Below are 25,733 nucleotides of genomic sequence, written 5' to 3'. Positions count from 1 at the left end.
TGCACGCATACTGTTGGAAATATTTTCATTTGGTCAATAAGACCACAAATGTCTCTTGGTTTATACGTGCTACTAAATGTATTGGTTATTTGCATATAAAATTTAACGTTTATTTCATACGTTTAAAATAGATGCCTTGAACTCACACATTAAAACTATCAGTGGTGCCTGCCCTATTACAATGTATCTTATATTGTATCCTAAGATAATATGCTTATTGACCACTGGGGGGCCCTTTAGGTTCTCTAAGCTAATTCCTGCTGGTTCAATGCAGCATTAATTCGCCGTTATTACAGGTGCACTGTTATTGGCACAGTGTACTCTTCTAGAAACGGGCATGTTCCCTAATTACTAGTTGGTATCTGCGCACTGTTTTCCACAACGCGCTCGCTGAGCTACGGGCTTTTTCCCAGTGTGCTATTAGTACCTACTAAGTAATACTCCTACTGCTTGGCATCGCACTCACTGCCTAAAATAACATCCAACACACTCTGCCCCCCGACATGTTTCGCCAAGCTCTCTTGGCGTCTTCAGGGGATCGGGCAGAGTGTGTTGGATGTTATTTTAGGCAGTGAGTGCGATGCCAAGCAGTAGGAGTATTACTTATTAGTCACTATTAGCACACTGGGAAAAAGCCCGTAGCTCAGCGAGCGCGTTGTGGAAAACAGTGCGCAGATACCAACTAGTAATTAGGGAACATGCCCGTTTCTAGAAGAGTACACTGTGCCAATAACAGTGCACCTGTAATAACGGCGAATTAATGCTGCATTGAACCAGCAGGAATTAGCTTAGAGAACCTAAAGGGCCCCCCAGTGGTCAATAAGCATATTATCTTAGGATACAATATAAGATACATTGTAATAGGGCAGGCACCACTGATAGTTTTAATGTGTGAGTTCAAGGCATCTATTTTAAACGTATGAAATAAACGTTAAATTTTATATGCAAATAACCAATACATTTAGTAGCACGTATAAACCAAGAGACATTTGTGGTCTTATTGACCAAATGAAAATATTTCCATATATAGAGTCTCAATACGTGCTAATGGGTCGTATGTAATTTTCACGCATACTGTTGTCTCTTGGCAATCGCTTCTGTGATCGATTGCTGACGGAATGAGTGACGAGGAGTAGGAGGACGAGGAGCATCAGGACCAGCAGATGATGGGAAGGACAGACAGCTCCCTTCAGCTGAGGTGGTGGAGCCTTGACTGCCTGAAACCGGGTACGTGTCAGTGGGTGATGCAGCGGTTGCTGCGGCAGGCTGAACCACCACATCGGAGCCACAGTTCTCCCAGGCCACTTTATGGTGACGCTGCATATGTTGACGCAGGACCATGGGGCCAACATTGGCACCCTTGCCACGCTTCACCTTCTGCCCACAGATTCTACATATGGCCATGTTCACCTCCCCCGGCGGCTTAACAAAAAACTACCACAACACTACGCACTGACTGACTGTTACCGCCGCTGCCTCCATGAACCTGTGCACCGCTACTTCCCGGGCAGGTAGGCTCCTGCGAAGCAGGTGCTCTACCCCCGGCACGTTTGGCTCCCGACCTCCCACTACTGCCACCTTGCTGACTCCCGGCCACGCTAGCAACTTGCTGGCTCACGTGCAAGCTGCCACCCCCTTCTTCCGATGATGATGATGATGAAGCCCCTTCGTCACCCGGCTCCCAAGTGCGATCAGCTACATCATCATCATCGAGTACTGTCTGCACGTCACTGATGTCCTCCTCAACCGTCTCTGGGTCAGGAGCCTGACCGCTCGCAACACCAGCTCCCACGCCACTCTCCTCATCACTACTTGGCTGCCTAGTGAAGGAAGCGGCAGATGTCTCCTCCACATCTTGGCTGGCCAGTAGCTGCTGACTGTCCTCTAGTAGCTCGTCCTCGCTGTATAGTGGAGCTGAACCCACAGCATATAATACTTGTCTGGCTGAGGGAACAGAAAAGGACAGAGGCAGGTTGAGGACAGGTGAGGGCATAGGGCCTGCTCCCGGGCCATGCCAACTAAGGGTTGTGTCTGACAAACCCACTGACTCTTGGCTGGGGGTGTCTGATGTCACTTGCGACAAAGTCGAAGATCAAGTCAACCATTCAAGAACCGCTAGGTTGCTGGTCACGACACGACCGCTAGATGACACCGGGAGCTCAGGCCTCTCGAAGGGACCCCTGCTGCCATGGCCCCTTAGGCCCCTTTCACACGGGCGAGATTTCCGCGCGGGTGCAATGCGTGAAAAAAAAAAATTATAATAATAATTTAACTCACCTTAATCCACTTGATCGTGCAGCCGGCATCTCTTCTGTCTTCTTTTGTGAAGAATAGGACCTTTGATGACGTCACTACGTTCATTACATGGTCCGTCACATGATCCATCACCATAGTGATGGATCATGTGACGGACCATGTGATGAGCGTAGTGATGTCATCAAAGGTCCTATTCCTCACAGAACAAGACAGAAGAGATGCCGGCTGCGCGAACAAGTGGATTAAAGTGAATTACATTTTTATTTTATTTTTTCAACCCCTCCAGCCCAATTGTACTATGCATTCTGTATTCAGAATGCTATTATTTTCCCTTATAACCATGTTATAAGGGGAAATAATACAATCTACACTACAACTAACCCAAACCTGAACTTCTGTGAAGAAGTTCGGGTCTGGGTACCAAAACAGATTGCACCCGCGCGCTAAAAACTAAACATCGGAACGCAATCGCAGTCAAAACTGACTGCAATTGCGTACCTACTCGCACGGGTTTGCCGCAATGCATTGGGACGCATCCGGACCTAATCCGGACACGCTCGTCTGCAAGCGGCCTTACTCTGCTGCGACCTCTGCCTGCACCAGAAACATTCAGGCCTCTGCCCCTCCCCTGTGCAGGGCCAAAATAAAAAGGAAATTAAAACACCTCAAAAAAGTTTGTCATTTTCTGACTTCACCACACAACGGCTAATAAGCCCTTTATTTTCCCCACTAATACACGCCACAAGCGGCTTTAGAACATATAACTGCACCGCTGATCGGCAAATATATTTTTTCTTTTTCTACTAATACACGCCACAAAAGGCATTATAACATAACTGCACCGCTGAACGACAAAAAGGGCTGTAATTTTCGCACTTCACCACACAACGGCTAATAAGCCCTTTTTTCCCACTAATACAAGACAAAAAATGCTTTAGAACATAAAACTGCACCGCACAAGGGCAAAAAAGACAGAAATATTTCCTTGTAATAAACCCTGTTAATAGCTGTATCAAACAGCACTCGCACCCCAATAACAAGAACGGTTTGCTGGAATGACAGAGCTGTATAATGGCAATTTGGGTCCCAGTCAGTGCAGCAAGGTGTAATAGGATTGTTCCTATTACCCAGGCTGTAAACTCCCCAACTGAACATAAATGCTGTGGAATAATTCCTCCCTATCCTTTCCCTACAACTTGAATAATCTTTCCCTGCACTTGTAAATCGTTTTTTAAGCACAATGAAGTTTTTTCTAGCACTGTCCCTAGCGCCTGCTGACGTCTCTCCCTGCACTAAGTACACTGGAAAATGGCTGAATCTAAGATGGCTGACGCTATTTACAGGGCTGTGACATCACAGGGCTGGCTGGCTGCCAATTGGCTGCATGCATGGCATTATGCGTGATCCCGCCTTCCCAGAGTTCCTTGCTCCATGTCCTCACATGGAGGAAAAAATGCGATTCGTTAACACGAAGCGTGAGGAAATTCGGCTGTGGTACGAATTAAATTTTTCCTGAAATTCGTATCGAATTCCACTTCGTCAGCTTCGATTCGCTCATCTCTACTCAGAGGCTCTGACAACGCGTTTCGTGTTCGAGTTCAAACATTGGGTGTAACAAGGTCCTCAATCCCAGAAGAACCCAGTATTGTGACAACTACATTAATCAGATCGGGTCACTCTTGTCCAGTAGTCTTTCAGAAAAACGGAAGACCTCAAGACTTTAATGTCAAGGGTGCCATCTTCTCCAAAGAGTCAACTCTCCCTCGTTCTTGCAATCCTCTTCACTGCCCCTAATGAGTGTGATCTGGGGTCTATATTACTCAACTTCTGGAACTCCAGCTGTGGTAAAACTATGACTCCCAGCATGCTCCATTCATTTCAAGCAAGTGTGCATCTCAGGAGTTGTAGTTTTAACGCAGCTGGAGTGCCAGAGGTTAGACATCACAGGGGGTCTAGCCTGGCCCAGTTTTTATTTAGGGTGTCTGGTCTGGGGTCTGTATTTCTTTATGGTGTCCAGTCTAGGGATTGTATTTGTTTAAGGAGGTCTGCATTTGTTTATGGAGGGGGGGGGTCTGTATTTATCTAAGGTGTCCTTTGAGGGGTTGTATTGTTTTTTTTTAGGGGGTCTGGTCTGGGGTCTGTAAATGTTTAAAGGGGTCTGTTCTTGGATCTATTTCGATTTAGCGTGCCTTGGATCTGTATTTTGTTATGGTGTCCAGTTTTTATGGTTTGTATTTATTTAGAGAATCTTTTCTGTATTTACTTAGGGGGGGTTCTGGTTATCTATCTCTTTCGGTCTAGAGAGCCTGGTCTGGGGTCTGTATTTCATTATGGTGTCCAGTTTATGGTTTGTATTTATTTAGGGAGTCTGGTATTAGGTCTTTCTATTTATTTTGAGGGTCTCATTTGAGGGTCTGCATTTATTAAGGGGGGTGGGAAGGTCTTTGGTCTAGTCTGAGGAACTGTATTTATTAGGGGGCCTGGTCTCGGTCTGCATTATACTGGGGTCTATATTTATGTAGGAGGTCTGGGGTCTGTATTTACTTAGGGGCTCTTTTAAAGAGGACCTTTCACCGACCCTAACATTACAACATTATTACCTGACAGTATAGAGCTTTATTAGGAGAGGTCAGGGCGCTTTTTCTTTTTCATAATGGCTGCTCCCGCGCTGTTGCCGCCCTGTATGCTAATTAGCAGCATCTGTACAGGAAGAAGGAGATGCCCGGGTTTCTCAATGGGCGTCTCATTCTCCCTCCTGCTGCGAATAGGCAGCTCACAGCCAGGGAGAAGGAGATGCCCATTGAGAAACCGGGCCGTCTCCTCCTACCTTTACCTATGCCGCTAATTAGCATACAGGGCGGCAAAAGTGAACGGGGGCACAACTGGGGAACGGAGCAGCCAATGTGAAAACGAAAAAGCGCCCCAACATCTCCTAATAAAGCCCTACACCAGGGATTGCCAACCTTCGGCCCTCCACCTGTTGCAAAACTACAACTCCCAGCATACCCAGGCTGCCTACAACTATCAGCCTACAGCAGGGCATGGTGGGAGTTGTAGTTTTACAACAGCTGGAGAGACGCAGGTTGGCACTCCCTGCCCTACACTGTCAGGTCCTCTATTAAGTGGTCTGGTGTGTTAATTTATTTATATATATATACTGTATATTTCCTTCTTGAGAGTCTGCATTTATTTAGGGTGTCTAGTCTGGGGTCTTTATTTATCTAGAGGGTCTCTTTTGAGGGTTTGGTTCTGGTCTGAGCATCTGTATCTATTAGGGGGCCTGGTCTCGGTTTACACTTACAGTGGGGTCTATATTTATTTAGGAGGTCTGGTCTGAAGTCTGTATTCATTAAAGGGGCCTGGTCTGGAGTCTGTCAGAGGTAAGGGGGTCTGTATTTGTTTTCTGGGTCTGATGTTGGATCTTAGGGTGCCTTGTGGTGTGATGAAGGGGGTTATGCGTAATTCCATAGGTTGGGTTGTGTCCTATTCAAAAGGGAAGGGACAAGAGAGTAAAAAAAAAATATATATCCACAGATCACTTTTTACAATCTTCCTTCTCAAAAGTTAACGGATTAGGCGTTATAATAATGAAAAAATAAATAAATAAAAAATATATATATATATACACACACATATAATGTTACAGGGAGCTGTCATTTAATGATCCAGATATTCTGCATGCAACAAATGCAAACCCATATCCATACATTGCCATCAAAATCAAAAGCCATTATAAAGTTATTATATCTCTTGTAATACCGTCAATTATGGGCAACATAAAAAAAAATCTCGCTCCACTGCAACCCCAGTAAAAAAACAGCTGCGAGGCTGCAAAATGCTGAATACTGGGCTATGAAATGTTGTAAATGGGGGCGCACATACCTGTTTCCAATAGGTCCTTTAAACTTTGGATCAAACTTTCTTGGTTCACCTACAATATAGAACAAAGCATTGACGTGATGTGTATTCGTAATCCACAGTCTCATTATGCAAGTCCTCTGTTAATACTCCTGGAAGTGTATGAATAAATTATTGGTGTTAGCATGGATGTGTCTCACACACTCCAATCAATGCTACCAGCGACAGACTGTGTAGGCGCGCACCCTGTTAAAGGGAGTGGTAATAGGCTTAGTGGGTGTAAAAATATTTTAAAAAAAGTACCCATACTCTCCTTACCGATACCCCACCATTCCTACTCTAAGACTTACCACGTCCACGCTGGTCTCTGCTTCCTAGCAATTTATTAATAGATTTCCAGGAGGAAGAACAGAGGAACACACAACACAGGTGTAATGCAGCATTCTGTATTATTTTTTCATGCAGAGTATTTTCCATCAAATATAAAGGAATCTGAAATAGTGATTCCAAACATGGGTGCGAACAAAGACTTTTGAAGTTTTTGAAAAATCTAGCTACCGCTTTATACTCCCACCGTACATTCCAGCTTTTACCTTCTGTGACAGTGTTTACTGCACTTCTGGAATTCTATTCATGAAACAAGTATCTCTGTAATGACAGAGCTTTAATCGGGCTGCCTTGAATGGGGTTGTTTATTTAAGCTATAATTTGTGTCACCCGTAAGTGACGTCCCTTTTCGGGTGCAATGAGCTGCGGGTCTATCGTTCTCTGTACACACTAGTAAAGGCATTGGTTACATTTTAACTCGTTCACTCATATCACTGCCATCCATTATTTTTTACCTTGACAGACATGATGGGAGTTGCAGTTGTATAACCGGTACAACTGATTGTCACCTTTGATTAGACATATAATTACAGTCAGGGGTGGATTTATAAAAAAATAGGCCCAGGAAAGTGTATGGAGGAAATTTTAGAGCCAAATACCAACATAATTAATACTTCCATATACCGGTAATGCCACTTAGTGCCCAAGTAAAGCTGCCATGCCTTAATAATTCCTCCATAAAGTGTCCAAATAACACCACAGAGTGCCCATATGATACGGACATATATTTTCCATACAATACTGCTATTAAGTGCTCAAAAATACTGCCATCCGCTGCCCAAATAATCCCTCCATATAGTGTCCAAATTTTACTACCATATAGCCTACACATGACACTGGCATATTTTCTATACAATACTGCCATTCAGTCCCAAAATAATACTGCCATAAAATGCCCAAATAGTCCCCCCCCCCATATATTGTTTTACTACCATATAGCCCTCACATGAGACTGACATATTTTCTATACCGGGGATGCACAACCTGCGGCCCTCCAGCAGTTGCAAAACTATAACTCTCAGCATGCCTGGACAGCCTACAGCTATTAGGGCATGTTGGGAGTTGTTGTTTTTCAACAGCTGGAGGGCTGCAGGTTGAGCATCCCTGTGCTGCCATCCAGTCCCCAAATAATACTGCCATGCTCTGCCTAAATTATCTCTCAATAAAATTTTTAAATTACTACCATATAGTGCCCACATGACAATGACATATTTTCCATAGAATACTGTCATTCAGAGGCCAAATAACAGTGTCATACACTGCCCAAATAGTTCCTCCCTATAGTGTCCAAATAATACTACCATATAGCCCACACATGACACCGACATATTTTCCATACAGTACTGCCATTCTGTCCCCAAATAATACTGCCTAAATAATCTCTCTATAAAATGTCAAAATAATACTACCATATAGTGCCCACATGACAATGACAATACTGTTATTCAGTGCCCAAATAATAGTGCCATACACTGCCAAAATAGTCCCCCCACATGGTGTCCAAATAATACTACCATATAGCCTCCACAAGACACGGACACATTGTCCATACAAAAACTGCCATTCAATGGACAAACAATATGGCCACACATTGTCCAAACAATCCCTTAATACTGTCTCCAAATCATACTACCATATAGCCCGCATGACTCTGACCCAGTTTACACATAAAACTACCAGACTCTAAATAATACTGCCATACAACGCCTGAATGGTCCGTGGTGGTCTAGGCACTGAAGGGGTTTATGATAAAGGCTCTTGTGCTCCAGGGCATTAAAAATGTATACACTTCACTCTCAGGATGCTCCTGGGAGTCCAGTGCCTTGAGGTCACCCTAGAAAACAGGTGCCCTGTGCAAATGTCCAGTTTGCCACCTTCTGAAATTGGCCCTGAATAGCATTATTACCGATCCCTGCTGTGGATGGCTTGGGTGTGATCCCCATCATTGTTATATTAATCACAACTTATGTTTGCACTTCAGCCGGTTACAGGAACATAGCGTGGAATCTGTTATCACAAGGGTAGGCGTTGAGCAGAAATTCTTCGCTCTCTGTTCAGCATCATTCTCTAAATATACATTTTAAGGTGGAGCAATATATTTCATGTGTGCACCTCCCTCCATGTACAATAGGACCTGCACGCTCAAGGCTGGCATTCGCGGAGATGATGTAAACCTGGCATATAGAGACAGGGTACACTCTGAGGGTCCATGTCTTGTGATATCACAGGCCATATTGTGTGGTTCCAAGCTGTACTATGTGCCCCTTAAGGGTTAAACTAGCAGGTGCTAATAGATCCAAGAAACTGTGTTCATGGGGCGGTATACTTATGCCTGGCATAAAACTGGAAAGGACATGTGGGAGGAGCATTGTAAGAGAGCCGTGTCACCGCCTCCTAAGTGTCCTTTTCAGATGAATGCCAGACACGTTATGTCCCGTGTTAAAAAAAAAATCTGCTGTGTTCAAAATTTTTTGTAGTAGGTTATCTGCAGTGTTGGGCTGGGGTTCCTTGGGTCCACCAGAGGAAATTTTTCTTGGGGCCCAACCCCCATATCATCAATAAAGTCTAATCGTTTTTAATTTAAAGAAATAGATCCTAGAGGCGAGTGATTGGCTCCAAAGGAAACTTCAAATGGGTTTGTTTCTCCTGAAAATTTAGGGCCCACTATGGTATAAAAGGTTACATGACAAATTCCGCTTTGCTATCTCTGTGAATGCAATTATACTAAAGTATAATACAAAATGACGTGTAGCTAAATTAAGCAGCAATCAATAACAGCTATGGAGTCATCATTTAGTCACAGAGTCACCCGGGCTTCTTATTTATTTCAGCCCCCTCTCTCTGAAGCTTCTCCGGTTATATTCTCTTGTGAACTGAATGCAAACTCCGATGTGCGGCAGGCCGCTGTGAAAAGTTAATGCAATTAGTATAAAACAGCGTCCTGTGCCTTAAGTCTGTATGAGGCTCTACAGCAAAAACTGGAGATCCAGGGTCACCGCTACTGTATGCTATTCAATGCATGGCTTCTAAATGTCTAACTTATTAACCACGAGACTTTGCACCCATTGTTGTATCGGAGATCCCTTATCAATCATACGCTACAGTCACTACCCCTCCTGTAGGTGCACAGAATTACAGAGACGCCAGACATTTCTGAACTGGAAATAACTCCCTTGACTTGTATATGCTTCAATAGTTTTCAAAATCTCTGCTTCCTGTCAGGCAATCCCAGAGGCTGAAACCCTGACCTGAAAAGATGCTTCTCACAACGCTACCAAGAGAGATTGATGAAACACTGTAGCAAATCACATAATCAGACGGGCTTTACACCTCTGGCTATAAACAAGAGTGTTTCCATTTATTTACAGGAAGCAGAGATCTTGAATCACAGTCACACACTAAGGCCTCATGCACACGACCGTTTTTTTTTAAGGTCCGCAAAAACGGGGTCCGTAGGTCCGTGATCCGTGACCGTTTTTTCGTCCGTGGGTCTCCCTTGATTTTTGGAGGATCCACGGACATGAAAAGTGAAAAAAAAAAACTAAGTCAAGTTTGCATTGAAAATGATAGGAAAAACGGACACGGATCACGGACACGGATCACGGACGGGGATGACAATCTTGTGTGCATCCGTGATTTTTCACGGACCCATTGACTTGAATGGGTCCGCGAACCGTTGACCGTGAAAAAAATAGGACAGGTCATATTTTTTTCACGGCCAGGAAACACGGGTCACAGATGCGGCTGCCAAACGGTGCATTTTCCGATTTTTCCACGGACCCATTGAAAGTCAATGGAGCCGCGAAAAAAAAACGGAAAACGGAACCACGGACGCGGATGCACACAACGGTCGTGTGCATGAGGCCTAACTGAGCACTTCATGACAGCACTTCATGACATTTTTCCGGCTGTCCAGACCTGAACCAGATCGGACTCTACACCAACCTTCTTTGGTCGGCTTCGGGCTCATTCAGACGACCATATGAACGGGTCCGAATCTGTTCTGCAATTTTTTTTTAGCGGGTGCGGACCCATTCATTTTAATGGGGCCACAAAAGATGCGGACAGCACATGGCAATCGCGGACAAGAATAGGCATTTCTATCATAGTGCCGGCCATTTGCGGTCCGGTATCCGTGTTTTGTGGATCCGCAATCTGCGGACCGCAAAACACTATGGCTGTCTGAATGAGCCCTTACTCTGAGAATTTTTTTATTATTCCAAAATTGTGGCACAATGGCGCATCTTAGGTCCCACCTCTTTCCCTAAAGTCCCGCCCATTTGCTAAATAGCACTCCCTTGTCGAGCACTTTAGAATTTTTTTTAGCAACCCTAACTGCGCCAAATTGTGCCACTTTTTAGATAGATTTTTGGAGCAAACACTAGTTACTACATAAAGTAAATCTGGGCCATTTTTGTCTAACAGAAAGTTCCAAATCTCCTTCATAGACATAGATGTAACATATAGCATGTTGTTTGCCACCACTAGAGCGAGCTTACAGTATACTGTTTATACACTGAATTTAGAAATAAGACAGTATGCTCCTAAGCTCCCCCTAGTGGTGTCAGTATGTCTATGCGGGAGATTGGGAGCTCTATCAGACTGAGTCTAGAGAGCTATAAAAATATATTATGAAATTAATCAGCACAGGATTTTAGACGTAAAAATTACACAGTGATATAAAGTGGAGATCCCCTTCAAGATCGCTTTACATAAAGCAGAACAGTGATAATTAATGCTCAAGACGACTATTAACCACTAACATGCAAAACAATAAATGGCAACGAGACTGCACTAATCTTATATGAGAACAATCAATTTCTTGAATGATGTTTTTCATAGTTTATTGTTTTAATTTCATTTACTTGAAGACATTATCAAAACTAATATTCTCAGTGGTTCAGATCTGAATTATAATGGCTTTGTGTAAACAGACTCTTAAAGGCGTTCTCCGGTTTTATAAAGAAATTGTTTTCATCTGCCCAGAGTATCCAAAACACTGCATATTTTGGCCCCATATACCAGTTTTCCATGACAGCACTTTCCTTCCCTGCTCTCAGCATCACTGCAGCCTGGCAGGATGTTTACAAGAAGAACTTCCTGTTTTCATTTGCTTCCTGCTGTGCTCTGTAACCAATCGCAGCATGCTTTGCTCTGTAATAATTCACAGGCTTGCTCTGCCTAGCTAACATGGAGAGGTGTAGGGACATGAACAATGTGGTAGGCAGAGCAAGCCCAGAGAAACGTCACAAAGCAAAGCATGCTGGGTTTGGTTAGAAAACCGAACCGGAAGCTGATGAAGAGAGGAAGTTCTGCTTGTAAACATCCTGCCAGGCTGCAGTGATTCTGAGAACAGGGGAATTACAGATAAAAAAAAATAATTATGAAACGGTGTTAAAAGAACTGTCCAACTCCGACAAAATCTTATTGTTAGAAGGGTCCCCCAATGTTACGTTGATCACTGGGTGTTCTGCTGCTGGAATCCCTAGTGATCAAGTGATCAATAATAATACAGCATTTTTGCCTGTGCACCGCCTGTGGAGGTTGGCCTCGACTGACAGCTGTCACGTGAGCCCACAGCGTTGAGATTTTTAGAGCTGTTTGGTGTGAAGTGAAACAGAAGGGATGCGAGGATGGGAGTGGTGATTGTGGTCCCAAGAGGAGTAGTTGTACTCACAGTTCACAGGGCCGTCCTCCCTCTGGCACTTCCTAAGGCCGTGCAGTAAATGGAGGGCGCACCCTGGTATTGGTGGTAGTTGGAGTGCCCTTGATGGTGGGTCTTTGGCAGGGTGCAAGAGGCATAGGCAGCAACAATAATGGTAGTAGTAGTCCCTGAGTCTCTTTCTTAACACTTTGCAATCTATTAAAATCGACCAGAGGTGTGTTGTTCTCTTAACTCTTTCTGCAAGTCCCGGGGTAAGGCATCATACCCTCTCCACAAAGCAGCAAAGTCCATAGCCATAAACGAGCATTACCTTTGCCATCACGCACAGTCTCTTGTGATCCTAGACAGTCTATGGATATCTTTCCTGCTATCTCTCAGGGTTACTCCTCTCAGGAGTTTGGCACCTGACCACAGAATAGAGGGATGGAGGATCCTGATAGTAAACCTCACACTGCACAGACCCATGCAGCTCCTCTTACTTTGGCAGCTTGGGCCAGACTCACTTGGATGATGCAACCAAAACTGCACAGCGCCTCCCTCAGAGGGGATGGAAACGCCTTCATCCTTCTGAGTAGGGCACAGTAAATAAGCCAAAACTGCGTCACCTATAGAGAGCGATTGGGATCACACATAATGCATAAGAAAAAGCATTCACTCTTTTGGCACCAAATTAGCTTTTTAGCAGTGATCTACTGGGGCACTGGAGGTGCAGTCCTGCCACTGGACTAAATAAAGTGATTGGTGACTGCATTATATATTATACCAGAACCTGGGAATATCCCTTCAAGTAACTGGTAAATAGGCAGGGGTTACATAAAGTGCCCAGAACCAATGTCTCAGTTGATGCCTCCATCCCAGAATAAGGCAAGATAAGGTCATTTCCGGCAATCTGCATTTGTAAATTTGCCGCCGATCACCTGATGAACGAATGAAACGCTCGTTCATCAGGTGATCCTGTCGTTCATGTAGGCACTAGTGTTGAGCGAACTTGTGTTTTTATGTTCGGCGTCCAAAGTTCGGGTTATCGAAGAATCCTGCTATGGATTCTGCTACCCACCCCCAGGAACACCCAGCTCTGTCTGGGAACGACCACTTGTGGGCTGGGTTAATGTTATCCCCCCCATCTCTGCCTGAATTTGCCAGGATTGTCTCTATGGGTTCAATGGGTACGGGGAAATCAAAATATATGTGGTATCTTAAGGGGTTTACCATTGAGAATAGATGGTGGTCGTGGGCACAGAGGGAATTAAACAAAACACCATCCCCAGCCGCTCCTCTTCCAGCGCTGCCTGGGTCCCCGCTGCTCTCTTTTCTTGACACACAGGAAATGCCCGTTATGCCAATCACTATCTGAGGCTGGTCATCATAGCGGTGCGTCGAGAAGGGATCGGGAAGTAGAGAGCAGCGCTAACCTGCACAGTGTTAGAACCAACTCATTGGAAAACCCCATAGAGGGTTGAATTTTCCGCAGTCAAATCAGGTACGGTTTGGCATTAAAAGCCGCACATGTCTTAAAATCTCAACCACGTTGCTGGCACCGTGAAACGCTGCAGATTTGCCACACATAAATCCATGCCAGCAAGTCTGCGGCATTTACACCACGTGTGAACATACCCTGAATGTGAAGTAGCTCTAGTCCCTTGTCAAGACCTCTGAGCCATTGTATTCGGGGAAAATACTTTTTTAACGAGATTTGGCTTCTTATCTGAACCAGTCACGTAGGAATGTTTACACGGAGCGATGGTCAAAAGTGAAGATCCCAATCAGGCAGCGTTCACAGCTACATTGGAAGCTCCGTCAGGAGCCTATGTCGCAGATTCCGTCACATGGCGGAGAATACAGTGATATATAACAATATTTTTTTCGGGCAGAACCCAATGGTTATAAGTCATTACGGTCTATCGGGAGCTGATGGTTTCGTTCGTGTGATGGATCCGGGGCTATGGCTTTATAGGTGTAAACCACATTGCAGTTGTTCAGTTGTGAACTCGAATCTTATAGCATTTAAAGCCGTGCTAAGTGCAGCAGGTAAGTCTCGGTTCACACTTGCCTTCCAGTATTTTTCATAGCAGGAATTCCTAAAACCCCAACAGACCCCATTAAAGTCACTGGTGAAAAGGATCAGTCACAGTGTGGTGGCTTCTGTTACATCACTAGTGTGGACAGAGGCTTATTAGTTACTTAGAGGGATTGTCCAGGATTAGAAGGGCACGTCTGCTTCAGCACCACACCAGTTTTGGCTTATGTCCAGTATGGCAGCTCAGATCCATTGTGGATGGGTCTGAGCTGCAATACCAATCGCAACCTGTGGACAAGTTTGGTGCTGTTTTAGGAAGAAAGTAGCCCAGCTAATCCTGAACAGCCAGTGACTGGCAGAGTGACACCTAGCCTTTCTGCTGCCTGAGGGGACAACTGAAACGCCCCCCCCCACCTACCAAATTCCAATTTCTTAACCTTACCCCGTTGCCACAATGAAAGCGCTCATTGCCCATGGCCCTTCCGCTGCCCCCCTCTTGCCCCAACCTGGTGCTGCCTGAGGCGATCACCTCATCTGGCCCCATTGGTGGTGCACCCCTGGACACTCCTAGCCATTTCCTGCAGTGTCTGGACAGGTTTAAAGGGGTTGTCCAATTAAGATCACTTATCCCCGATACATAGGGCTTCCTGCCTGCTGATCACTAGAGCTAAGACCCACACTCCTCTGCTTGAATGGAGTGGTGGTCATGCATGCGTGCTGCTCCGCTCAGCTGCCGGGGATACTGGAGCGCTTGTACTTGCCTATTCCCAGCAGTCCCATAGAATAGAATGGAACACGCTTGTCCATCACTCCATACAAACTGGGAGCATGGGCCCTCATTCTCATAATTGGCGGCAGCCCCAGCAGTTGGACCTCCTCTGATCAGACACTTAGGCTAGGGCTACACGACGACAAGTCGCGCGACACATAGGGCACAACTACACTGCAACATGTGACATTTCAAATGGATTTTTTGCGACTGTGCGACACCATAGACTATCATTATAAAAATTGTTGCGCGACAAAATGTCGTCGTGCAGCCCTAGTCTTATCTTAATGGGACAACTAATTTCATGTCCCAAAACTTCTGTGCCGCTGCTCCAGTGCCTGCTGGGCATGTAGTCATTGGCCACTTTACCGTTGCAGCCAAAAACTCTTCTCTGCCGTTACAAGCCGCTCATGCCCATGTGACCACTGAGGCCACAGATTGTCTACAGTGATCGCTGCAGGACCAGAAGTGGCGGGAACCAAAGCGGCAGCGGCGCTGGATCAGTGCGGCATATTTAAAGGGTGAGTAATGGTTTTTTTCTTTACTTTTTGGAAACTTTTGAAAAATCTCAGACAGCCCTGTAGAGCTACGTGCCGTAACATATAAGGGCTGTAGGACACCACCGGATTATCTAACAGATTTTCTGACCAATCGTTGGTCAGATGGCCATTTACACAAACAGATTTTTTGTTATACACACACCAACTATTGGTCTGATTGGACAGAAATTGGTCAGATAATCTGTTGGTGTAATACAGCCCTAAGCCCCGCAACCAAAATCTGTTTTTAAAGGGGTTGTCCGGGCTTCTCAGGATAGGTCATGAATATATGATCGGCGGGGGTCCGACACCCAGCACCCCGCCGATCAGCTGTATGAGGAGATTGAGCACATGCATCGCGCACGTGCCGTCTCCCCTCTCTCTTCCTGTCTGCTGCTGCGGTCTATGGTCTTTGCCATAGACAGAAGCAGCGGACAGGTAGAGAGAAGTGAGACGGCACGTGCGCGATGCATGGGCTCCGTCTCCTCATACAGCTGATCGGCGGGGTGCTGGGTGTCGGTCCCCTGCCAATCTGATATTGATGACCTATCCTGAAAAGCCCAGACAACCCCTTTAAGGCTAGGGCTACAATGCGGCGTGTGGCGCGTCTTCTTGTCGCAGAAAAGTCGCGCAATGTTTTTTATAATGATAGTCAATAGCCAAGTTGGATTTCTTTGCGACTGTTGCGTTGCAGTCGCATGTCGCAGTGCGACACCATTGACTATCATTACAAACCATGTCACAATGTAGTTGTACCCTTATTGGCGCTGTGTAGCCTTATTCTTAGGCCTTTTGCACACGATCGTATGCATTTTGCGGTCCGCAAAAAATACAGATGACATCCGTGTGCATTCCGTATTTTGCGGAACGGAACTGCTGGCCCCTAATAGAACAGTCCTATCCTTGTCCGTAATGTGGACAATAATAGGACATGTTCTATTCTTTTGCGGAACGGAAATACGCAAACAGTATGCACACGGAGTACCTTCCGTTTTTCTGTTGAAATGAATTTAGCTGCAAGTCGCTTCTGATTTGGGATTTGCAACACCCATTTGGCAGTGAAACAAAAAAAATAAAATAAAAACAAACGCGTTGTAACGGAGTCGCAGTCGCATATAAATTGCATCGATGGCTACGCTGGAAAAGTCACTTGCGATTTGCCATCTGAGACCAAAATTCCAGCAGATCTGAATTTTTCATGCCCATCGAGTCTCTATAGCATCGCGTCACGCGTAGCGACCACATTCACAATCCTCACCATGTGATCTTCGCCTTCTGGCCCCAGCCTCCTTCTACGAACCCCTTTAAGGCCTAGTTCACACTAACGTTTTTTTTGCGGGTGTACGGGCCGTTTTTTTGTGGTCCGTATACGGGACCATTCATTTCAATGGTTCCGCAAAAAAAACGGAATGTATTCCGTATGCATTCCGTTTCCGTATTTCTGTTTTTATGTACCGTTGAAAGATAGAACATGTCCTATATTTGGCCGCAAATCACGTTCCGTGGCTCTATTAAAGTCAATGGGTCCGCAAAAAGAAAACGGAACACATACGGAAATGCATCCGTATGTCTTCCGTATCTGTTCCATTTTTGCTGAACCATCTATTGAAAATGTTATGCCCAGCCCAATTTTTTCTATGTAATTACTGTATACTGTATATGCCATACGGAAAAACGGAACGGAAAAACGGAACAGAAACAGAAACACAACGGAACTCAAAAACGGAACAACGGATCAGTGAAAAACAGACCGCAAAAAACTATAAAAGCCATACGGTCGTGTGCAATAGGCCTAATAAAGCCGTCCGATTGGTTGGTAGCACCTTCTTAGTGAATGGCTCCTCCATTAGTCACTGCCTTGTACACAGGTTATTTACAGGATAAACTTTACACCTTGAGTTATATAAAAGGGAAGGCTTTACCGTGTTTTCCGTAGTAGTTCTCCTCGCCGTCGCTGGCCATGTTCCTGCAGCGTCTCCTCTCCTCCAGACTATTTCCAGTACACGAGCTGCCGCACAAAACGCTCTTTCAACTGGGTTAAAAATAAACCTGTTCAGAGGCTCCGTCTGCTGGAGGAAGAGTCAGCGGCTGTGGGAAGCCTGCGGCCCGGCCCACACACTGATAATCACACCTTCCTCCCGTCCTGTGCAACACACTGGCCTGATTTCAACTGCAGCCAACTTTAAAGAGGCGCCCGTCCACCACCCAGCACCATCCGACACCTTATATACAAGATCTGGCTTATTGCGTCACTTATCTTTACTTACGTATCCAAGATATTATACTCCAGAGCTGTATTCACTGCTATTGACGGATGCAAACCATCAGTAAGCATGCATGTATGTCATACCTAATGCCAGCCTAAAATAAACAGATCAGAGTCACTGTCAGAGCTTTAAATAAATGAAAAAACGACAACAAATATAATAAAGTACGCTTTTATCTGCTCCCAAAGCCCCTCTGACCTCCAGCATAACCACCAAAAGCCCCCCACTCCCACAACCTCCACATCTTCAATATAACTCCCCCTCGAATTCCACCCCACATATTCAATAAGGGCTCGTACTGTGTTTTTAGCACCGATTTTAAAGACTTTCCGCCTCAAAAAATGTGTAAAAAAAAAAAAAAGGCAAAAAAAAAAAACGCGCTGAATTTTGTAGGCGGTTTATTTAAAATCAGCTAGGTGATCATTCCCTAAGACGCAGCTCATGAACTAAACAAGTGAACGTTGCCCCCTCCAACCATATTTGCGTCACTTATGACCTCCATCCTCTCTTGACCGTCCTCCTTCATAACCGCTGACCGCATCTTTTGTAAAGTTCATGCTGTCCCTTATCACCACCCACTCCCAGTTCTACAATGACTATATGGCGAATAAATATGGCCGCCATCGTGGCTTCCACAGGAGCCTTCCCTCCTGAATGACACATTGCATATATCCTCCCGTGTTAGGTCTCATGTACACGATAGTATTTTCGGTCTGTGTGCGACCTGCATTTTTATTCGGATCACACGCGGACCCGTTCTTTTGTATAAGGCCACAAAAAATGCAGACCGCAAATGATAGAGCACGTCCTAGTCTTATCCATTTTACAGTGGATATGGTCACGTGCAGGAGGCCTTACACTGTATAAGGCTCCATTCACACGTCCGTGGTGTGTTGCGGACCCGCAAATTGCGGATCCGCAACACACCCGCCCGGCACCCCTATAGAAATGCCTATTCTTGTCCGCAAGCTGCGGACAAGAATAGGACATGTTCTATCTTTTGCGGAGCTGCGGACCTGAAGATCGTGGCCGCGCTCCGCAAATGCGGATGCTGACAGCACACTGTGCGCTGTCCGCATCCATTCCCTCCCCATAGAAAATGAATGGGTCCGCACCCGTTCTGCAAAATTGCGGAACGGATGCGGACCCATTAGCAGACGTGTGAATGGAGCCTAAGCCTCCAGTTTACTTCCACTGCTGTGGTGGGGGTCTAGGAGAGAGGATCCAGGCGTCCTGCACCCGTTCCTGGAGAAATGCGAGCTTATTAAAAGTAATAAAACATCGTAATAAAACAGCTGCACGCCCAGATGCCCGGCGCTCGCTCACAGACCTGCACCGTCCCTGGGGTAACACAAAACACACTGACCTATATCCCGCAAAATAGTAATAAGTACATACAAGCAGATAAAAAAACCATCTGTGTGTTTATCCCCTGATCCCGGGAGCTCGGCAGTCAGATCTCGCTGACATGTTATTATGCTTCAGATAAGTCGTGAGCTTGTATTCTCTGCGTACAGCTTGCATATTATATACAGGGACATTTAAATAATCCAGCACCCGTGTGATCTACCAACCAACAAATACTGGATTATCAGATTTAAAGGGGTTCTCCAAGACTACAAAATGTAAGGCCCCTTTCACACGGGTGAGATTTCCGCGCGGGTGCGATGCGTGAGGTGAACGCATTGCACCCGCACTGAATCCGGACCCATTCACTTCTATGGGGCCGTTCACATGAGCGGTAATTTTCACGCATCACTGGTGCCTTGCGTGAAAATCGCAGCATGTTCTATATTCTGCGTTTTCCACGCAACGCAGGCCCCATAGAAGTGAATGAGGCTGCGTGAAAAAAGTGCGGATGCGGTGCGATTTTCACGCACGGTTGCTAGGAGACGATCAGGATGGGGACCCGATCATTATTATTTCCCTTTATAACATGGTTATAAGGGAAAATAATAGCATTCTGAATACAGAATGCATAGTACAATAGGGCTGGAGGGGTTAAAAAAATAAAAATAAAATTTAACTCACCTTAATCCACTTGTTCGGGCAGCCCGGCACCCCCCATAGAACTGCCTATTCTTGTCCACAATGGCGGACAAGAATAGGACATGTTCTATTTTTTTGCGGAGCCGCGGCCCGGAAGTTCGGGGCCACGCTCCGGAAATGTGTATGCGGAGAGCTCATAGTGTGCTCTCCGCATCCATTCCTGCCCCATTGAGAATGAATGGGTCCGCACCCATTCCCGATATTGCGGAACGGATGCGGACCCATTTGTGGACGTGTGAATGGACCCCATGGATGTTGGTAAGTATGTGATCTAGTATTGATCTAATGTTGTAGCCCTGACAACCCCCCTTTGGGCTCCATTCACACGTCCGTAGTGCATTGCGGATCCGCAACACACCCGGCCGGCTCCCCCATTTAAATGCCTATTCTTGTCCGCAATTGCGGACAAGAATAGGACATGCTCTATATTTTTCCGGAGCTGTGGACCGGAAAATCGGGGCCGCGCTCCGGAAATGCGGATGCGGACAGCACATAATGTGCTCTCTGCTTCCGTTCTGTCCCCATAGAAAAAGAATGGGTCCGCACCCGCTCCGCACAATTGCGGACAACACTTGCGGACGTGTGAATGGAGCCTTAAAATTATTCTCCAGGAGTGAGACCCTCTCATCCATTGAAGTGGACGAGAATAGTTCTGCTTTAAACATAACCCACATATATGACTGAACAGAGCCATGAACTCGTCAGCGACGCAATCCTCCTGTTATTCCTCCTGAATACGTAAGACTAAATTAACAATTGGACATTTCCATTCCTCTTATAGCCCCACATAGACCGACACTGTAAGCACCAACTGGACATCCAGCACAGCCAACAGAAAAGTATAATGACAACGCCCAACTGTCAACTGATTCATACATTTCCAGGAGGAATAGCAAAGGAACATGACAATGCAAAGCTCTAGGATAAGATGCCCCCAGAGTTGTTATCTCATGGAAAGAATACAAAAAAATCTCCCTTCGACAATAGAATAATATAGCTGGAATGTGGTCCTCAAATTAGGATTTCATGTTTTCCACCAGTAATGCGTCTTCTATAGGATTTTACTGCAACATAGCAATTCTAAATAAATTTCCCTAGAAACAGCAAGTCCTGCATACTGAGCGTGAAGCATCATAAAATGAAATCATTTTCAGATGAGTGATAGTGAAAATTAAATCAGATTTTACCTTAACCTCAAATCTGAAATCATTATTTCATTTTCATTTTAAAAGATGTGATCAATTATTCAAATATATGAAAATGTATGACTAATCTCTCCCTGCAGACCTGATCAGCTTAACATATGACTAGTAAAGTTATAGAGAGCGACGTCTCCATGTTCTTATCAGATCTGAATGTTAATATTAACCCCCAATGTGCCACGTCTATTCTCTCATATATCAGCACCAACACTTTCTGCTATGTACAAGAATATACAATAACAACTATCATACCACGATCTATGTACAAAACAATAACTACTATAATACTGCTTCTATGTACAAGAACATAACTACTATAATACTGCTTATATGTACAAGAATATAACTACTATAATACTGCTTCTATGTACAAGAACATAACTACCATAATACTGCCTCCTATGTACAAGAATATAACTACTATAATACTGCCTCCTATGTACAAGAATATAACTACTATAATACTGCCTCCTATGTACAATAATATAACTACTATAATACTGCTCCTATGTACAAGAATATAACTACTATAATACTGCTCCTATGTACAAGAATATAACTACTATAATACTGCCTCCTATGTACAAGAATATAACTACTATAATACTGCTCCTATGTACAAGAATATAACTACTATAATACTGCTCCTATGTACAAGAATATAACTACTATAATACTGCTCCTATGTACAAGAATATAATTACTATAATACTGCCTCCTATGTACAAGGACATAACTACTATAATACTCCTCCTATGTACAAGAATATAACTACTATAATACTGCTTATATGTACAAGAATATAACTACTATAATACTGCTCCTATGAACAAGAATATAACTACTATAATACTGCCTCCTATGTACAAGAATATAACTACTATAATACTGCTCCTAAGTACAAGAATATAACTACTATAATACTGCTCCTATGTACAAGAATATAACTACTATAATACTGCTCCTATGTACAAGAATATAACTACTATAATACTGCTCCTATGTACAAGAATATAACTACTATAATACTGCTCGTATGTACAAGAATATAACTACTATAATACTGCCTCCTATGTACAAGAATATAACTACTATAATACTGCTCGTATGTACAAGAATATAACTACTATAATACTGCTCGTATGTACAAGAATATAACTACTATAATACTGCTCGTATGTACAAGAATATAACTACTATAATACTGCCTCCTATGTACAAGAATATAACTACTATAATACTGCTCCTATGTACAAGAATATAACTACTATAATACTGCTCGTATGTACAAGAATATAACTACTATAATACTGCCTCCTATGTACAAGAATATAACTACTATAATACTGCTCCTATGTACAAGAATATAACTACTATAATACTGCCTCCTATGTACAAGAATATAACTACTATAATACTGCTGCTATGTAGGAGAATATAACTACTATAATACTGCTACTATGTACAATAATATAACTACTATAATACTGCTCCTATGTACAAGAATATAACTACTATAATACTGCTCCTATGTACAAGAATATAACTACTATAATACTGCTCCTATGTACAAGAATATAACTACTATAATACTGCTCCTATGTACAAGAATATAACTAGTATAATACTGCCTCCTATGTACAAGAATATAACTACTATAATACTGCTCCTATGTACAAGAATATAACTACTATAATACTGCCTCCTATGTACAAGAATATAACTACTATGATACTGCTCCTATGTACAAGAATATAACTACTATAATACTGCTCCTATGTACAAGAATATAACTACTATAATACTGCTCCTATGTACAAGAATATAAACTACTATAATACTGCTCCTATGTACAAGAATATAACTACTATAATACTGCTCCTATGTACAAGAATATAACTACTATAATACTGCCCCTATGTACAAGAATATAATTACTATAATACCGCTCCTATATACAAGAATATAACTACTATAGAGCCACGCTGCTGAATGGCCGCACGAGCTTGAGCTCCTCCAGCATTCCGGCTCATTTGCCCTAATTAAGCATATAATTTTGCCTTATTATGGGGAAACCTGGCAAGGATAAAGTCAGAGGAAGTACAGAGACGACTCCGAGGCATTCCAAACAGCCAGAAATGGAGAAGTTTCTCCGGAAAACACCGCGGCTTGTAGCACAGAAAGGCCCCAATATGGCGGAGTCTGCCGTCCATGACTCCGATGCCGGAGACCTCTCAGACGCGTGCAGCGGATCTGACATCTCAGACAGGAGACCCAGAGACCCACCGATTTCAGAACGGACTCTCCGACGGGTCCTGGAATCAGCCCTCTCGCCCATCAAGCAAGATTTATCTGATATAAAAGATGACCTGAGGCACTTAGGCCAGAGGGTGGTTGCGCTAGAAACAGCGCAGGAATCCATCATGGAGTATGAAGGCAAAGCCTCGGAGGTGCTGGAGGCCCATAGGGCCTTATTGAACGATGCCTTTCTAAAGCTTGAGGACCAGGAGAACCGTAGCCGTAGGCGCAATATTCGATTCCGCGGCTTACCTGAATCGATAGCGGCGGAGGCCTTGCCGACAATGGCGCGTGAAATCTTCTCCATGCTGCTGGGCCCGGATAGAGCGGAGGGTGTCGTAGTGGAGCGGATACACCGGGCGCTGCGGCCTAGGCCTAAGCCGCAAGAGCCCCCACGAGACATCATATGTGGCTTGTTGAGTTATGTGGACACTGCGGCCCTCTTGAAGAGGCAAAGAGAGATGGAGACGCTCGAATATGAAGGAACGCCATTCCAGATGTACCAAGACTTGGCGCCATCGACTCTGGCGAAGCGGCGCCTGCTAAAACCCCTCCTGGATGTCTTAAGGAAATCATCAACGCCATTCCGGTGGTTATACCCCTTTGGACTTGCTGTATCCAGGAACGGTAAAGTACTTACCATAAGATCCCCTGCCGATCTCGCCTCAGTCTGGAACTCTCTGGATGTCCCCCCTGTGGAGATCCCTTCCTGGCTTCCGGCCGACCAAGATGGCCCCTTACCGATTCCACCGCGGATCTCGGCCTGGCAGAAGGCCTCATCGGGCAGACCTGAGCGTCCAAATCGTAGCAAGGCGGAGAGGCCCCCCACCTGAGTTATGCTAATCCTTTTCCTTTTAGGAAAAGTTTATGGGCCTGAGGTTTCATTTTCCCCTTTGGTTATGGGGTTGTCTGTGTTGCACCTCTTCTCCTCCCCTTTTCAGTTCCTTGTGGCCAGGGGTGATCCTGACCTATTTTTCTGTTTTTGGGGCCTGAGCTGTTTTTTCTATATTGGCGGATAGGAATATGATGTTATAAAGAACTGCAATTACCTCTTTATTACGTGATGGACGTTGTCTCTGAACTGAGAACTTTTGATCCCCACTTACAGGGTAATGACCGGAGCGTTACCGGTGCTGGATATGTTTTTTGTTGTTGGTCTTTATTTGTTACAGACCATAGGGTGTTTCACCTGCCCCCTTGCCAATCCAACCCTGTCTTGGATGGCAATAGGTGAAGCACTCACTCTTTTTCAGATGGATATTCCGTCTGCGCTGGCTCATTGCCAGTCTCACATGTTGATTGTAATGTTTTTCTTACTTTTTATTCTTTTTTACCTTTCCCCCCTTTCTCCTCATTTTCCCTGCTCTGCTCATATACGCTATACGCTGTTCAATACTTTCCTGGGTATCTGGCTCTATCTACCTCATGAACGTATGTTGATATGTCGTCAATTGTAGTCGCCTCCCTAAATGCTCATGGGCTGAACGAGCCATGCAAAAGGTCTCAAATTATCTCCCTTCTCCTGAGGGACAAGGTCTCAGTTGCTTTCCTACAGGAGACTCACTTCAGGACAGGTAGAATCCCCAACCTCCCCCCTAAGAAATTTGTTCAGTGGTTCCATAGCACAAATGACTCAGCTAGTAAGGGAGTTAGTGTGGCTATACACAAAAATCTACCATTCAAGCATACCGCTACTTCAGCAGACCCTGGGGGACGGTACATTTTTGTAAAGGGTGTTTTAAGTGATTCACCGGTTACGTTTGCCAATCTTTATGCGCCTAATAGAGGCCAAGTACCATGGCTCGTTCAGACCCTTGCTGCATTATCCTCATTCTCAGAGGGCTTATTAGTATTAGGGGGCGACTTCAATATTGCTCTGGAGCCAGCGATGGACACCTCGGCGGGTAAACCCTCTGTATCCTACAGGCTCTTGAAAAGAGTAAAAATTTCCTTGAGGAAACTTAAAGTATTAGATGTCTGGCGGGCCTTGAACCCCAACGGACGTGATTACACCTTTTACTCACATGCTAAATTATCTTTCCATAGATTGGATTATATTTTCATGTCTGGTTCGCATTTGCGTAATGTCTCTGGAGCCCGGATAGGTAACATAACAGTATCCGACCATGCCCCTGTCATTGTTAACTTTTCCCTGTCTGAACCACAGAGAAAGGAGCGCATGTGGCGTCTCAATGACACCCTGATTCTAGATCCTAGGCATACAGATAAACTCAGGGCCTCAATATCTGAATTTTTTGCGATCAATGATACCCCAGAGTCGCCTCCTTCTCCTTCTATACTTTGGGAATCCCACAAGGTGGTCCTAAGGGGGGAGCTCATAGCCTTAGGAGCTTTCGTGAAAAAACAAAGGACATTGGCCCTGGACGCCCTACTGGCGACCATATCCCGTCTAGAATCTTCCCACA

The 25,733-nt window shown here is 44.6% G+C and overlaps 1 protein-coding gene and 1 long non-coding RNA gene across 4 annotated transcripts in view; one reads left to right on the top strand and one right to left on the bottom strand.

Annotated features, from left to right (window-relative positions):
* The window catches only part of SLC44A5 (solute carrier family 44 member 5), a 149,684-nt gene that overhangs the window by 65,371 nt on the left and 58,580 nt on the right, over positions 1-25,733 (bottom strand). For 2 of the 3 annotated variants that reach the window (XM_040408662.1, XM_040408661.1), the window contains exons 1-2: positions 17,414-17,612; positions 6,139-6,187 (exon numbers count right to left, since the gene is read on the bottom strand). In XM_040408662.1, the coding sequence (XP_040264596.1) occupies positions 6,139-6,187; positions 17,414-17,453 (89 nt within the window). In that variant the 5' untranslated portion in view covers positions 17,454-17,612. Of the gene's footprint in view, positions 1-6,138; positions 6,188-17,413; positions 17,613-25,733 lie in introns of those variants that run through there. The other variant, XM_040408663.1, reaches the window with a different exon arrangement.
* LOC120979719 lies at positions 1,721-24,027 on the top strand. Its single transcript, XR_005774369.1, has 3 exons — positions 1,721-1,735; positions 11,698-11,701; positions 23,941-24,027. It is a non-coding gene; the product is annotated as an uncharacterized LOC120979719 (long non-coding RNA).

Source organism: Bufo bufo, chromosome 9, assembly GCF_905171765.1.
Source record: "Bufo bufo chromosome 9, aBufBuf1.1, whole genome shotgun sequence".
Lineage (NCBI taxonomy): Eukaryota > Metazoa > Chordata > Amphibia > Anura > Bufonidae > Bufo > Bufo bufo.
This window is presented reverse-complemented; position numbering and strand designations above follow the sequence as displayed.